Source organism: Halichoerus grypus, chromosome 1 (genome assembly GCF_964656455.1).
Source record: "Halichoerus grypus chromosome 1, mHalGry1.hap1.1, whole genome shotgun sequence".
NCBI classification, from domain to species: Eukaryota; Metazoa; Chordata; class Mammalia; order Carnivora; family Phocidae; genus Halichoerus; species Halichoerus grypus.
This window is the reverse complement of record NC_135712.1, coordinates 48,515,611-48,530,895: the sequence shown is the minus strand read 5'-3', so window position 1 is coordinate 48,530,895 and position 15,285 is coordinate 48,515,611. Positions and strand designations below refer to the sequence as shown.

Here is a 15,285-nt window from a genome sequence, read left to right as displayed (position 1 = left end):
TATATTTTAGATTAACGATATTTACTTTTTTCTGAGTTTGATGACTCAGGAGAAAATATGTCTTATACTGGGCTATCTGAATAATAAAACTCATCACAGATGTAGTCTTTTGATTTAAGTTAACTTTGGAATTTTTTTCCTATCTTTTATGCATCTGAAGCATAAAGAGAGGTATATGAGTGTTCTTTTTCAGTTTTCTCAGCAACCAGTGTTTGGTAGAATGGTAGCTTAAAGTTGCCTGAGCTTGTAGTGGAGTTGGGAAGATTTTTTAACTACTAATCTAGCACATTTAATGGTTAGAGAGTTATTCAAGTTTTCTTTCTTTATTTTGAGAGAGCGCGCGAGAGCACACACACATGCAAGCGGGGGAAGGGGCAGATAGGGAGATAGAGAACCTCAAGCAGACTCCCTGCTGAGCTTGGAGCCCAACGCAGGGCTTGATCTCATGACCCTGAGATCATGACCTGAGCCGAAACCAAGAGTTGAACACTCAACCTACTGAGCCACCCAGGCACTCCTCGTTTGCATTTTCTATCGTTTTTCTGTAAGTTAATTTTTACAGAGTTGTAAAATAGTCTAGTCAATAGCAGTCAGTCAGTGGTGCATATTCAGCACTGCTCTTAGCACCTGGTAATCTTTTTTTGCCTCTTACCAAGTTTTGACTAATTTTTCTTGACACACCGTTCAAAGAACAGCTGTTGCGTCACCTGGATGGCTCAGTTGGTTGAGCAGCAGACTCTTGATTTCGGCTCAGGTAATGATCTCAGGGTCATGAGATCAAGCCCCACACTGGGGTGCAGATCAGTGCAGATCCTGCTTGTCCCTCTCCGTCTTGCTGTGCCCCTCACCAGCTTGCACGTGCTCTCACTCACTCTAAAATAAGTAAATAAAATCTTTAAAAAAACAAAAAATTATTTTAAAAAAACCAGTTGTTATTTTCTTTTACTGATTTCCCTTCTTTAATCTTCCTTTTACCCTATTTGAATGTTACTATCTTTTTATTTTATTTTATTTTTTAAAGTAAACTGTACACCCAGTGTGGGGCTCAGACTTACAACCATGAGATCAAGAGTCACATGCTCTACTGACTAAGCCAGACAGGGGCCCCTGTTACGTGGTCTTTTTTTGACTGTTAGGTATAATGCTTTTTTTTTTTTTTTTTTTTTTTAAAGATTTTATTTATTTGACAGAGAGACACAGCGAGAGAGGAAGGGTATAATGCTTTTAACCCAATAACTCCCGGCCTTTCTAACTTTCTGGTTTAAGCATTCAAGGCTATAAGTTTCTCTTTAATACTGCAGATTTGGGGCGCCTGAGTGGCTCAGTTGGTTAAGCGGCTGCCTTCGGCTCAGGTCATGATCCCAGAGTCCTGGGATCGAGTCCCATGTCAGGCTCCCCGCTCAGTGAGGAACCTGCTTCTCCCTCTGTCTCCTGGCTTGTGCTCTCACTTTCTCTCTGTCAAATAAATAAATAAATAAAATATTTAAAAAAAAAAAAAAAATACTGCAGATTTGTTGTTTTTAACCCTACATGTGGTCTATTTTTATAAGCTTCATTTTGCTTGAATAGAATGTTTTTTCAGTTGGGAGCAATATTCAGTATATTCCGGCTTGTTAATTCTTTACTGATTATTTTGTGTGCTTGATCTATCAGTTATTGACAGAGGTGCTTTAGAATATTAACTAGTATGATTCATTTGTCTATTACTGAGTTTCTTCAGTTTTTGTTTTGTGTATCTTGAGGCCATGTTAGATGCATGTAAGTTTAGAATTACTGATTTATGATAAAATATCCTTTTATCATTAGGTAATGACCCTATCTTTACTGATGCTTTTTATCCTTAAAATGTATGTTGGCTGCTCTTATAAATTTCTATTTTGGCTGCTTTAGTAAATATTTTTTAGATACGTAAACAGTATTTTCATTACTATTTGCCTAGCATATCTTCCATCTTTTATTTCCAACCTTTTTGTGTCTTTACGTTTTACATTTCTCTTTAAACATCGTATTTCTGGATTTCGTTCTTAATCCAGCATGAGGATCTTTGACTTTCAACTGTCCTGCATAGAAATTGTTGAACTTCCTGAACCCAGCAATTGAGATTGTTGTCCTTAATCAGTTGAGAAAAAGTCTCAGCCAGTATGCCTTCAAAACTTGTTTCTGCCTCATTTTCTCTCTTCTACCTTTTGAAATTGCAATTAGATAGACATTCTCACTTTATATTCTGTGACCCTTAATTTCTCTTTTGTATTTATCTCTGTGTAGATTATTCTGGAAAATTTTAATTGACCTGGTATTTAGCTGTGTTTCATTTGCTGTTAAATTAATTTATTGAATTTTTTATTCCAGTCTCTTTTCCATTTTTTTTTTTTTAATTTTTAATTTTATTTAACTAAGCTCTGTGCCCAGCATGGGGCTTGAACTCACAAACCTGAGATCAAGAGTCGTATGCTCTGAGCCAGCCAGGCACCCCTCTTCTCCATGTACTTCTTTTTCAAATGTCTTTTTTAGGACGCTACTTTTTATGACGTTTTGCTCTTTACTGGTGATATGCCACTCTTGACTTTCTATATTTGATCATAGCAATACTTAAAATCTTTGCTGATTTGATTCATGCTGTTTGTTTCCACTAGCTTTTGTTCATGGCGCCTTGTTTGTGATTTTTTTTTTTTAATTTGTGCACAATGAATTCATATTCTTTAGAACTTTGTGGGAAATCTTTTGAGTTCTGGGTTGAAGGTGTTTTCCACAGAGAAAACACTTGATTCTTAAGATGCTGAGGGCATTAGCAGTCTAGGACTGCTTTAAATTCTGAGCCTGAGGATTTTTTGACTACCAAAGTGCTATATATTCAACAAAAAATCCCACCAAATTAAGGTTGGTTTGTGGTCATGACTAATCAGGAAAGATTTCTTACCTCTTTCACTCAGTGCTGGGGTGCCAAGTATATTTAAAATAATACCTTAAAATATTTCTCTCTCTCTCTCTCTTTTTTTTTTAAGTAGGTAGGTCAAATTAGGCTATCTTAGTTAGCCATACTGCTGGTTGTGGCAGTCCCTGTCATAATTTTTCTTTCTGTTGGTTCGTAACCCTCCCATGAACTTCCCTGGTATAACCGGAAAGTGGCCCCTGTACCAAAGAAACAGGCAGGCCATTCCACGTTGGTAGGTGGCAATTTTAACAAGCAAAGGGCATTTATATATGAGGCTTGTTTTGGGCGGCAGCAAGATGAGTGGATCTCCACACCAAACTTAAAAGTTTAGAAAGAGGCCTTAACTGGGTGCAGTCACATCAGTGTAGGTGTTTTCAGTATCACATCAGTGTCTCACGGTTATGTCCTTAGAGCAGCCTCAGGGAGCAGGAAAGGCAAATGGCACCCACATTCCAAAGACGGGGCAGGGGATGAGGAGCCTTTGAGTCCCCAGAGTCCAGTTCACAGGTCAGCTGGAGATCACATCTTTTTGATGATGTTCCCTGACACTACCTATAACCAACTGTTTTGCCCATTTTTTTTTCTTTTTTTAGTTTTAATTTTGGTAAACACACATTATAAAATTTATCCTCTTAATGACTTTTAAGTATTAACTATGTTCACATTGTTGTGTAATGGATCTCTGGACCTTTTTTATCTTGCAAAATTGTCCATTTTGATTAAGATGTTTTGCAGAGTCTGTATATGTGTATGTAAAAAGGCTAGGGGTAAAAACAAAATACTGAAATTATCTGTCTCTTACCTCTTAGCAGAATTATGAATGTTTTTTTTAACTTTTCTTTTGCACGTTTTTATATTTTACAGTAAACATATATGACTGTGCCTTTGAAAAAATTGTTTTAGATATTTAAAGTGTTACTTGGAACAGTGTTAATTCTTTCGTGGGAAATTTTTTTTATGACTTCAAACTTAGAAATTAAAAAGGCGCTAGGTAGAAGACCAAAATACATTATTCTGTTTGTGTTTTTTGAAAGAAATACTTAGCTCAAGCTTATTTAACTTGATCTTGTAATTTGTAGCAGAAGTAACATGGCTTTAGCCTGTTTAATTACCAACTTTCCTAGGATGACTGAATTAGCCATGATGATGATGTTAATGTGTAGTGCCCTCAGTTCTCAATGGACTGTTAATATACCTCACAGTTTAAGGCTTCCCTTCTTTGTCCATCATTTATCTGCTTATATGAAAGGACTGCATTTTATGTACCTTGAGTCAAAACTGAAAAATAGAGCAAATGTGAGTTTTTAAAAGGTTGCTTTCACTCTTTATTTCAGTAAAAGATCTCTAAGATAAATTATGATACCAGGAAAGCAAGGCATAGGACAGTGTATGTAATATGGTACCTACTGTAAGAAGGGGGAATAAGATTATTTGCTTAACTGTATAAAGAAGTTCTGAAAGCTGTACAGATTCTTAATCATACTGGTTGTGGAGATGGAGTTGGACTTATCACTCACTGTTTTATCTTCTGATTTTTGAATCATGAATATTAATGGCTTTTGAAAGTAAAGTATTGAGAACTTACAGATAAAGTGCTTTTATTTTCTCACATAAAACAAGAATGTAATACCTCCTGTGTATAGTAATTATTTTCTTTCTTAGACCAGGAATAGGCAAACTGTAGTCCAAAGGGGCAATCCTCCCTTCCCTCCCATTTTGTAAATAAAGTGATATTGGAACACAGCCATGCTCATTTGTGTATGTATTATCTTTGGCCCCTCTTTTCAGCTACAGTGGCAGAGTTGAGTAGTTAAAACAGACACCTTATGGCCTGCAATAATTATTATCTGATTCTTTACAGAAAAATTTTGCTGTCCCCCTGTGTTAGATCTTGTTCTTAAATTTTCAGTAGTACAGCCCTTTGTTCACAATCATATTTTTAGATGGACTTCTATTATTAAAATATACAGTTATACTTACAGAAGTGAGGTTAGGGGACAGGTTGGTTGAACCCTGCCTACTTACCTGCCTCCCTCTCTTTTTTTACCCTCCATTCTCCAGCAGCTGTTTCTTGAGGGGAATTTGAGGAACCCCCGGGGTTCTAAGGAGTACAGTTTGAAAATGACTGCTTACAACAACTCTTTGAGGTAGTAAGTCTGATATTATTTTCTATTTTAGGTATTGAGAGACTCGGCTCATAGAAGTGAGTTAGTCAAGGCTTATTAAGCAACCAGAACACAAAACAAATCCAGAGTGTTTAATTGCAGAATAAATGGTCATATTTGCCTTTTTGCCTTTGTATTTTATTTTATATTGTCATAATCATGTATTAATTGTTTTTCTAAGGTGTTTGAGTAGTTATTTAACATTTTTGTACCCCCCCTTTTTTTTGGTTCCATGTAGGTTTTTGTAAGGCAAGCTTCCTTCCTTTACTGGAGTTCGCCTACACTTCTGTGCTAAGTTTTGACTTCTGTAGCATGGCTGATGTAGCCATCTTGGCTCGCCATCTTTTCATGTCGGAAGTTTTAGAAATCTGTGAAAGTGTACATAAACTAATGGAAGAAAAGCAGCTAACAGTGTATAAGAAGGGTGAGGTCCAAACGGTTGCATCTACCCAGGCCTTACCAGAACAGAATGGAGGTACCGCACCTCCTGTGGCTAGCAGCGAGGGAACCACAACAACATTATCTACTGAACTTGGGGATTGTGAAATTGTACTGTTGGTGAATGGAGAATTGCCCGAAGCTGAGCAGAATGGAGAGCAAGGACAACACCCTGAACCCCAGGTTTCTTCAGAGGCTCAAGCCACTCTGTCACCTGCGGGCTGTGTAACTGGTTCCCATCCTGAAATGGAGTCTGTGGACTTAGTAACAAAAAATGATGAGACAGAACTAGAAACTTTAAACAGCAGAGAAGATAGCACAGTTTCTAATATTCATCCCAAACTTTCAAAAGAGAATGTAATCAGTAGCTCTCCAGAAAACAGTGGTATGGTTAATGACATATCAACTGAAGATATCTGTGCTGAAGACATTCCAGAACAAATGCAGAACCTTGGCCAGTCTTTAAAAGATCAGGAAAATCTAGTTGCACTGACAACAAAGACAGACCTTGGCCCTGATGATGAAACTTACAGAAGCAGGCTTCGGCAGCGTTCTGTTAATGAAGGGGGTTATATCCGACTGCACAAAGGAATGGAGAAAAAGCTGCAAAAACGGAAAGCCATTCCCAAGTCAGCAGTTCAGCAGGTATGATGAAGAGGTGACCTTTGTGGTGTTAGCTTTAAGTCAAAAGCATTCTGTTCATAAACTTAATATACCTATCATGAAAATTATTTTGGGAGGAAGGGCAGTAGGTGCAGGAAAGCAACTTAATGTTTTAAATACCAATATTACTAAGATATTAATTTGAAATAACATGATTCATGACTTTAAAAATTGAAATGAGTTGGGATGCATGGGTGGCTCAGTTGGTTAAGCATCTGCCTTCGGCTCAGGTCATGGTCCCGGGGTCCTGGGATCGAGCCCTGCATCAGGCTCCCTGCTCAGCGGGGAGTATGCTTCTCCCTCTTCCTCTGCCCCTCTCCCCTGCTTGTGCTCTCTCGCTTGCACTCTCTCTCTCTCAAGTAAATAAACCTTTTTTTAAAAAAATTAAAATATTTACTTAGATTGCGTTTTCTGTCCCTTAATTAGGTAGCCCAGAAATTAGTTCAAAGAGGGAAAAAGATGAAACAGCCAAAAAGGGATACTAAAGAGAATACTGAAGAAGCAGCATCCCATAAATGTGGGGAATGTGGAATGGTTTTTCAGAGACGATATGCCCTTATAATGCACACACTGAAACATGAAAGAGCTAGAGATTACAAATGTCCGGTAAGTAATTGGAAAGCTAATTGAAGATGGTTCTAACTTCGTGATAAACAGAATCCAGTTTACTGTTTCATTGTTATTCTGCTTGTATTCTCTCAGTGTTTCTCTGTCTCCCTTATTTTGCTATGTAAGAGTCATCTTCTGATTTACATACGTCATTTCTTTGATCCCCCTCCCCCCAAAAACCCCACAAAAAACAGTGATCTATCTTTGCTTCTTCCTGATACTACCCTAGTAAGACAAGACTGAAATTATCATTTAAAAAATAAAAGCTCAGGGGCACCTGGCAGTCTCAGTCGGTAGAGCATGTGACTCTTGATCTCAGAAGGTCGTGAGTTCGAGCCCCACACTGAGAGTAGAGATTACTTAAAAATAAATAAACTTTAAAAATTGAAAAATATAAGCTCATAGAAGGGTAAAGAGAATGGGGAGGAAACCTTAGCAACTACATTCTGGCCCCTGATAAATAGAGGAAATAACTGATTTAGCAGATTTGAAAGGGCTCATTCCCAGGCTTTCAGTGGGGAAAGCTAAGAATCTGTCCACATTGTATTGCAGAAGTACCAAATGCCTCAGGAATTAGTGTTACTTGCTACTTTGAAAGAAGAAGTGAGTCTCATTGTTAGAAAGTTTTTAAGCAGTTAAATCACCACCACCTTCTCTTCTACTTTCTGAAAGCAATAAAACCATGACTGCTCTGGGGAACACTGTGTACAGTGAGGGTGAATGTACTATACCCCAAAAAAAAAAAGGGAAAATAAAACCTTTCATACTGAATGTTGAAACCTTTCAAGTTCTCTTTACCTACTCAAGTCCCAGAATATTAGCAGCCAGACTCTTAACCCAAAAGCAGAAAGGTTTCTCAGAGATGAGAAATCCGAAGCCCAATAACAAAGGACTTGGAGACAGTGCTGACAAAAGCCTGTGGTTGACAGCTTCCCCTGCACCCACCCCACTTATACAGAAACTCCAGTCAGTTTTGTAACTTACTGAAATATATGTAGATGTCAGGGATGATCAGACTCAGGGTAAATATTTCAAGAAAAAAGCAACTTTGAGGATCCACAAATAGAAAAATCTCAGAAAAATTGGGAAATAGACTAAATGTCTCAGAAAATAATGCGAAAGACAAGTTAGAAAATGAGAGTAAAGAAACTTAGAGAATTGGTATAGGATGTCTAATATCCAGATAACACCAAAGGGAACATGAGAAGGAAATCATTTGTGCGATAAGGAAAAATATTAGAACTTAAGTTTCCTTGTGAAAAGGGACACGTTGAATGCCCGCAACCACGTCATCCGTAAGTAAATGTATATCAAGATAAATTATGAAATCTTTAAATCAAGGGACAAAGAAAAAAATCTTATGAATAACGATAGAGAAAAAAGATGGACTCATAGAAAGGATAAAGGTCAGAATGGCTTCAGGCTTTTCAGCAGCAACACTGGAAACTAGAAAAGAAGGAAAGGCACAAGGTCTTTAAAATTCTAAAGGGAAGTGATTTCCACCTTAAAATCTGTATCCAAACTATCAGTTATTTGCGATGGTAGAATAAGAACACTTTTAGACATGCAAGGTCTAAAAGTTTTACCTCCCAAACTCCCTTTCTCAGGAAGCTTATTGGCAGAGGTGTTCCACTAAAATGAGCAAGACCTGGGAAACATGGGGTCCAATTCTACAGAGTCCAAGCATAGGAAACAACCAGTCCAGGTTGGAACAGGACAAAATTCTTTGACAGAGATCTCTTTAAGGTGATGTCTTTCAATCTCCTCTCAGTAGACAATTGAAGGAAGGGTTTGGTATTGAATTAGCACTAAGTATAAAGAGAAATAAAACAGAAAAAGGAAGGAAAGAGAATCAGAGTGTACTATATGACCCAGCTGTAATAATAACTACATCATTGGAAAAATGTGAACACAGAAATTGGTCAAAACTGGGACATAGCTATATTGAGAAAGTAAGGTAACAGGAAGGGTCTGCATATGTGGAGGGAGCGGAGGGGTGAGGGAAGAGAATCCTCATCCATGATTCATGTTACTTAGAGTTACCAAGATAAGCATCATGAGAGAGTAAAAAAAAAAAAAAAAATGGCTGAAGTAGTAGACCAAAAGAAGAATTTTAAGGACCATCACAGTTTTATCTTTCTACTTTTTCTAACCCCTAGTTTTGCTCCACCTAACAACTATTAGTACTCATATGATGATAGCATTCTTCTGTATCTGTGTCCTACCATTCCTTCTAGACAGACCTCGTCTCCTCATTGATGCCTTTCTTCATTGCTTTGATTACTCCCTCTGTGGTTAGATTATCAACCTCTCCAGAGTAGGGGCTGGGTCTTGACCCCTTTCATCCTTATATCTGATACCTAGCGTATTGTCTTTTATATAATGTATGTGTTTATTCATTTATATAATTGTAACAAAATGGGAAATTGAAATAGTCAAGTTTCATTTAACATTTGTTACGGAATTACATTTAGACAGCATTTTATTTACTTTTTTGTAGTTGTGTAAAAAACAGTTTCAGTACAGTGCCTCCTTGCGAGCACATCTTATTCGACATACCAGAAAAGATGCACCCACTTCATCCTCTTCCAATTCTACGTCTAATGAGACATCGGGAACATCATCTGAGAAGGGGAGAACCAAACGAGAATTTATATGTTCCATATGTGGAAGGACATTACCTAAATTATATTCTCTCCGAATACACATGTTAAAGCATACAGGTGTAAAGCCACATGCGTGCCAGGTAAAGCCATGAAGTTTATTTTATTATATAAAGAAGATTTGTACTTAACTAGTGATGAAACTGGTTGATTCTGAGTCACCCTCACTCCTATAAAATGTCACAGAGAATTCTAGGACTTTTTCAGTTTGTTGCCTGGATTAAAGGGTGATTCCCAATTGTGTTCTTTCATTTGCTATTTAATTTGTTGTAATTTGAAATGAATCTGTTAGGATGTTCATGAAACTTACTAGGATTCAGAGGATGTACTAGGTGAGAATAACCAGTTCATTATCCCATTCATCCCTTTAACCTTCAGCAGAACCAGTCTGGACTGGAAAGGAACCCATGGTTTAAACAAATCTCCTTAACAAAAATCCTGCCTGTGCTGTGTGTTTTCTAGAGCTGAGGACTGAGACTATCTAAATGCCAAAACAAAACTAGGTGAAGAATCCTGTGATGAACCAGATTAGGGCTATTTGGAACAGTGAAAATTTTCTAGTAGCCCCTGTAGCCTTGCATATAAGCATGACCCATTTTTTTCACCAATGAGATTTTTAATGATTCTCTCTCTCTTTTTTTTTTTTTTTGCTTTTTATTATGAGAGAATAGACTAGAACCTCATGTACCCTTTATCCAGCTTCAGTAGTTATCAACACATGGTCAGCTGTGTTTTATGTTTACTGTCACTCACTGTCCTACTCCCCCGCCCCATCATTTCTTTTGAAGCCAAGTCCTAAGCATCATTTTATTCTTAAATTTTAAAGATAAGTATTAACTGGGCCTCTGGTCTTTTCATGTAGCTCTACTCAAAATGTGTGTGGTCCATGGAAGATAAGTACAGAAATTGAGAGTATACATTTAGAAACTGTCATGGCAGTTGACATTGTTGTGACATTGTTATCATATTTAACAAAAAATGGATTGGGGAAAGAGAAAAAAAAAAAATGAAACCCTGGTTCTTCATCAGAGTTTGAGAAGCACTGTTCTAGTTGGTGTAGCAAGAAATTAGTATATTTTCTTGTGATTAAGCTCTCATGTCTCTTTTAATATAGAAGGTACACGTGTCTCACAAGGACAGTGTTGAGGGTCTGTTGTACTGCTTTGAGCTCCTTCAGTGATCACCTGGATCTAAGAAAAGTAGTAGTATTTGTTAAGTACTGAGTCAGAAGATGACCAACCAGTTAACATCCTTGACACTTGTTTCAGCTTTCAGTTTGTCATTTTGTTTATAGATATTTTTCTTTAAAATGGCATACACTTTTTCTGTCCTCATTCTTCAGAAACAGCCCTGATTTCTCTTTTCTGTTTTACCGGTTTAAACACCTGTGCTGTCGCAGGTCTGTGGAAAGACTTTCATCTACAAGCATGGCCTAAAATTACACCAGAGTCTCCATCAATCTCAAAAGCAGTTCCAGTGTGAACTATGTGTTAAGTCATTTGTTACCAAACGGAGTCTTCAAGAACATATGAGTATTCACACAGGTAATGAGAAATTTGTATTGACATAGTTACACATTATATACTCTTAAGTTACCGTTATATTGATTATGCTATAATTATTTTAGAAATTATATTGATACACTGTGTGCAGTTTTTTATTAAAGTAAGGCTAAAAAGTGTTCTTAAATCTAATTTTAGAGCTATTTATTGGTGTAAAAATAGTCATTGTTTACCTCAGTGTAGAAAAAAGCGTACTGAGTATTAAATTATGCAATATTTAGATCCAGGCACTTAAAGAAATGGTCATGCTTTTAAAAAGTTAATGGGGTCGCCTGGGTGGCTCAGTCGTTAAGCGTCTGCCTTTGGCTCAGGTCATGATCCAGGGTCCTGGGATTGAGTCCCACATCAGGCTCCCTGCTCCGCGGAAAGCCTGCTTCTCCCTCTCCCTCTGCCTACCTCTCTGCCTACTTGTGCTCTCTCTCTGTCAAATAAATAAATAAAATCTTAAAAAACAAAACGGGGCGCCTGGGTGGCTCAGTCGTTAAGCGTCTGCCTTTGGCTCAGGACCCTGGGATCGTGTTCCACATCGGGCTCCCTGCTCCGCAGGAAGTCTGCTTCTCCCTCTCCGACTCCCCCTGCTTGTGTTCCTCTCTCACTGTGTCTCTCTCTGTCAAATAAATAAATAAAATCTTAAAAAAAAAAAAGTTAATGGGGCCCCTGGGTGGCTCATTCGGTTAAGCGTCTGCCTTCAGCTCAGGTCATGATCTCAGGGTCCTGGGATCGAGCCCCACATTGGGCTCCCTGCTTAGTGAGGAGCTTGCTTCTCCCTCTCCACCACCCCACCTCATTCTCTCTCAAATAAATAAAAAATTTTTAAAAAATAAATTAATAGGCAGATGTAACTGTCAACATGGTGTAGGGCTTATAATTTTATTAGAATTTTTAGTCTATAGGTAATTATTTTCCAATGCTTAAAGCAGTTATGTGGAAATGGCTGGTGAAGGGTAGATAGCAGCTCTAGAACTTGTATTCAACTCTGTACTATTACAATCCAGATGATTATACAAGCGCAGGACGTTCTTTGGGTAGTGGTAATCTTGCTCGTACTGTAGTTGAGAGGAAATAGAAATTTTGACCTAGTTTGTTGTTCTTCTGAGAAGATGACTGCCAAATGTAATAGCTTCTGTGTCCCCTTGATAAAATAACTTCTGAAGTAGGACATAAAGTATTCTTTTGGAAGAGCACCTGATTGTTGGATTTGTGATGTGTTTTTAATTTTTTATAGGTGAGTCCAAGTACCTTTGCTCAGTTTGTGGAAAGTCTTTTCACAGGGGCTCTGGACTCAGCAAGCATCTAAAGAAACACCAGCCAAAGCCTGAAGTTCGAGGCTATCACTGTACTCAGTAAGTATTTAATACATAAACTGTTCAATTTTCTTGTGTTCTTAATAGGTTTATTTGAAAGTTGTTTTCACAAGAAAATATCTGAGGTAACTCTAGTCGATAACAATATTATATAAATGAAATTAGCTAAGGGAGTAGAACTTACATCTATATATATCTGATGTGATGGACACGTGAATTAACTCGATGGGAAGAATCCTTTGACAATGGATACATGTATCAAACCATTATGATGTACATTTTAAATATCATAAAATTTTGTCAGTTATACCTCAATAAAGCAAAAAAAAAAAAACCCAAGGAAATGTTTGAAGATAATATTGAATTGTTATTTATGCTTGATTTTAATCAATCTTTTTTTTTGCCTAGATATTGCTATTTATGATTTTTTAGTTTTATTTAGGTATTACATAACACATAACTCACTCACTTGAAATAACTTAAAGACATTCTTCAAATGTATTACCTGGGGGTGGAGACTGTAGGAAGGAAGGGGTCCCCAGTGCAAGCCAGAGATTTTTTTTTCTAGGCAGTTCGTCTAAGGTGCTGGGTTGTCTGCTAGTTTTTCCTCTCTTCAGACTCTTTTTCTTTTCTCCCTCTTTTTATTTTCCAAAGCCTCCTGAAATTTCTCTTTTATAATTGAGATAAAACTCACTTAATGTAAAATTCATCATTTTAAAGTGTACAGTTCACTGACTTTTAGTACATTTAGTACATTGTGCAATTAGACATCACCACTACCCAATTCCAGAATGCCTTCAGCTGTTACAACTCTATCTTGGCCTTCTCTTCCTGTTTGTGCAGAGTCGGCTAGAGATGAGAGCTTAGGGCCTTCTCAGGTCTTTTCTAAGTATGTATTGCCCTGGGCAAGTGTGTGGACTTCTCAATTCCTGGGAGTATGTGAGAGTTTTTCAAAGCCCCTAATCCACCACCATTTCATTCCCCAGCTTTTTCTCCCAAGCTCTTGGTTTGTATATTGTTTGAACCAAACTATCATTTCTTGCCCCATGCGGCGGAGGTGAATACATTTGCCTTTAAATGTTTTCAAAAGACTTCTCCTTTCCCCCCGCAATCCTCAGCCCTAATAGAGTTGGGCAAACTAAATGCAGACTCTTTGAGGGGATCCTTCAAGGAGTCACCAGGTGGGTTGAAAGAGACAACCACAGTTCTTTGAGAATAAGTCCTCGGGCATTGGGGAACCCATGGTGGGAATGCAGTCTTCATGGCTGCTGCTGAGCTGAGAAGCAGGGAATGGGACCAAGGTAAGTTCAAATGCTACAAAGCTCTCTTACCAACATTTAATGATTTTTAAAATTATTATATGTTTGCCTGTTCACTGTACACTTTTAATCAGTTTCCAGACTTCGAGTAAAATTGATTCTCATAGTTTAGGCCAGTTTTGTCTGGAGCAACAGGCTTATGGATTTCCTGACTGCCATATTTGCTGATGTCACTTTAATCAGTCTTACTATTAAAACAAAGATATTTTATTATCATTAGATTTTTAGTTGCAAGTGAAAGAAAACCCAACCTAAACTGGCTTGAATGAAAGGTAAAGTCTAGGAGTCTGAATGATTTAACATAAACTAGATTCACATTCATTAGCACTTGGTGTCTCCAAGGCACTCTGGACAAGGCAGTAGCAATGGTTTTAGCCTCACATCCTCTCAACTCCCAAATCATCAAGCTGCTTTTCTGGTAATTCCTGTATAGGTTCTGAGATCTGAGATTGGATCTGGTTAAGTCATTTGATTATGATCAGTAATTACAGCCAAGGGAACGCTGTACTCTGATTGACTTAGGCCGGAGGCAGTTGCTCCATCCTGTGGTCGACAGTGAGGCCTACTCTGAGCACATGGACAGAGAAAGGGAGAGGGTAAAAGCGGGGGATCAGATGGGGTTTAGGGGGAGAAAGAAAACCAATGTCTCACATAATAGCCTTTGAGAGCTCTGCATGGTTCTTTCTAAAATGTTTCTAGTACTAGAAACAAAACAGACAAGCAAAGGGAAAAAAGAGGAAGGCAAACCAAGAAACAGACTGAACTATAGAGAACAAACTGATGGTTAACAGAGGGGAGGTGGGTGGGGGGATGGGGTAGATAGGTGATGGGGATTAAGGAGGGCACTTGTGGTGAGCACCGGGTATTGTATGGAAGTGCTGAATCACTATATTGTACACCTGAATTGTATGTTAACTAACTGGAATTTAAATAAAAATGTAAAATGTTTCCAGTACTCCTTGAGCTAAAAGAACTTAAAACCCTGAAGCCATATTGCAAGATTGGAATAGTAGCAAATTCTTGTGTTTTTTTAATTTATAAATAAATTATGTATTTATTTAAAGATTTTATTTATTTGACAGAGAGAGCAAGCGCAAGCAGGGGGAGTGGCAGAGGGAGAGGGAGAAGCAGGCTCCCCAGCGAGCAGGGAGCCCGATGCGGGGCTCTGTCCCAGGACCCTGGGATCATGACCTGAACCGAAGGCAGACGCTTAACCGACTGAGCCACCCAGGTGGCTAAATTCTTTTGTTTTTAAATTGGGATCATTTTTTAGAGTTCTAGAAAGCCATGAGTATTACTGAGTCTTGGAAATTTGTTTTAAAAGAATAATAAAGTGATCTGATTGAGTGGTTAAACTTTGTTATTGCAGATGTGAAAAAAGTTTCTTTGAAGCTAGAGATCTTCGTCAGCACATGAACAAACATCTTGGTGTGAAGCCATTCCAGTGCCAGTTTTGTGATAAGTGCTATAGCTGGAAGAAAGATTGGTATTCCCATGTGAAGTCTCATTCTGTCACTGAGCCTTACAGGTAGATAAATTTGAGCAGGATCTGAACTTCATTGAGACGTATATGTGCTTGAATTAATTCTTTTGGATGCTGGTGCTTTGGAAAAAATAATTTAGGGTTTTT

General features: G+C 37.9%; 1 protein-coding gene across 1 annotated transcript in view; it reads left to right on the top strand.

Annotated features, from left to right (window-relative positions):
• Nucleotides 1-15,285, top strand: part of ZBTB11 (zinc finger and BTB domain containing 11) — a 30,200-nt gene that overhangs the window by 10,585 nt on the left and 4,330 nt on the right. The window contains exons 4-9 of the mRNA XM_036114260.2: nt 5,336-6,180; nt 6,625-6,804; nt 9,308-9,553; nt 10,870-11,014; nt 12,258-12,375; nt 15,025-15,183. Of these exons, the coding sequence (XP_035970153.2) occupies nt 5,336-6,180; nt 6,625-6,804; nt 9,308-9,553; nt 10,870-11,014; nt 12,258-12,375; nt 15,025-15,183 (1,693 nt within the window). The remainder of the gene's footprint in view (nt 1-5,335; nt 6,181-6,624; nt 6,805-9,307; nt 9,554-10,869; nt 11,015-12,257; nt 12,376-15,024; nt 15,184-15,285) is intronic.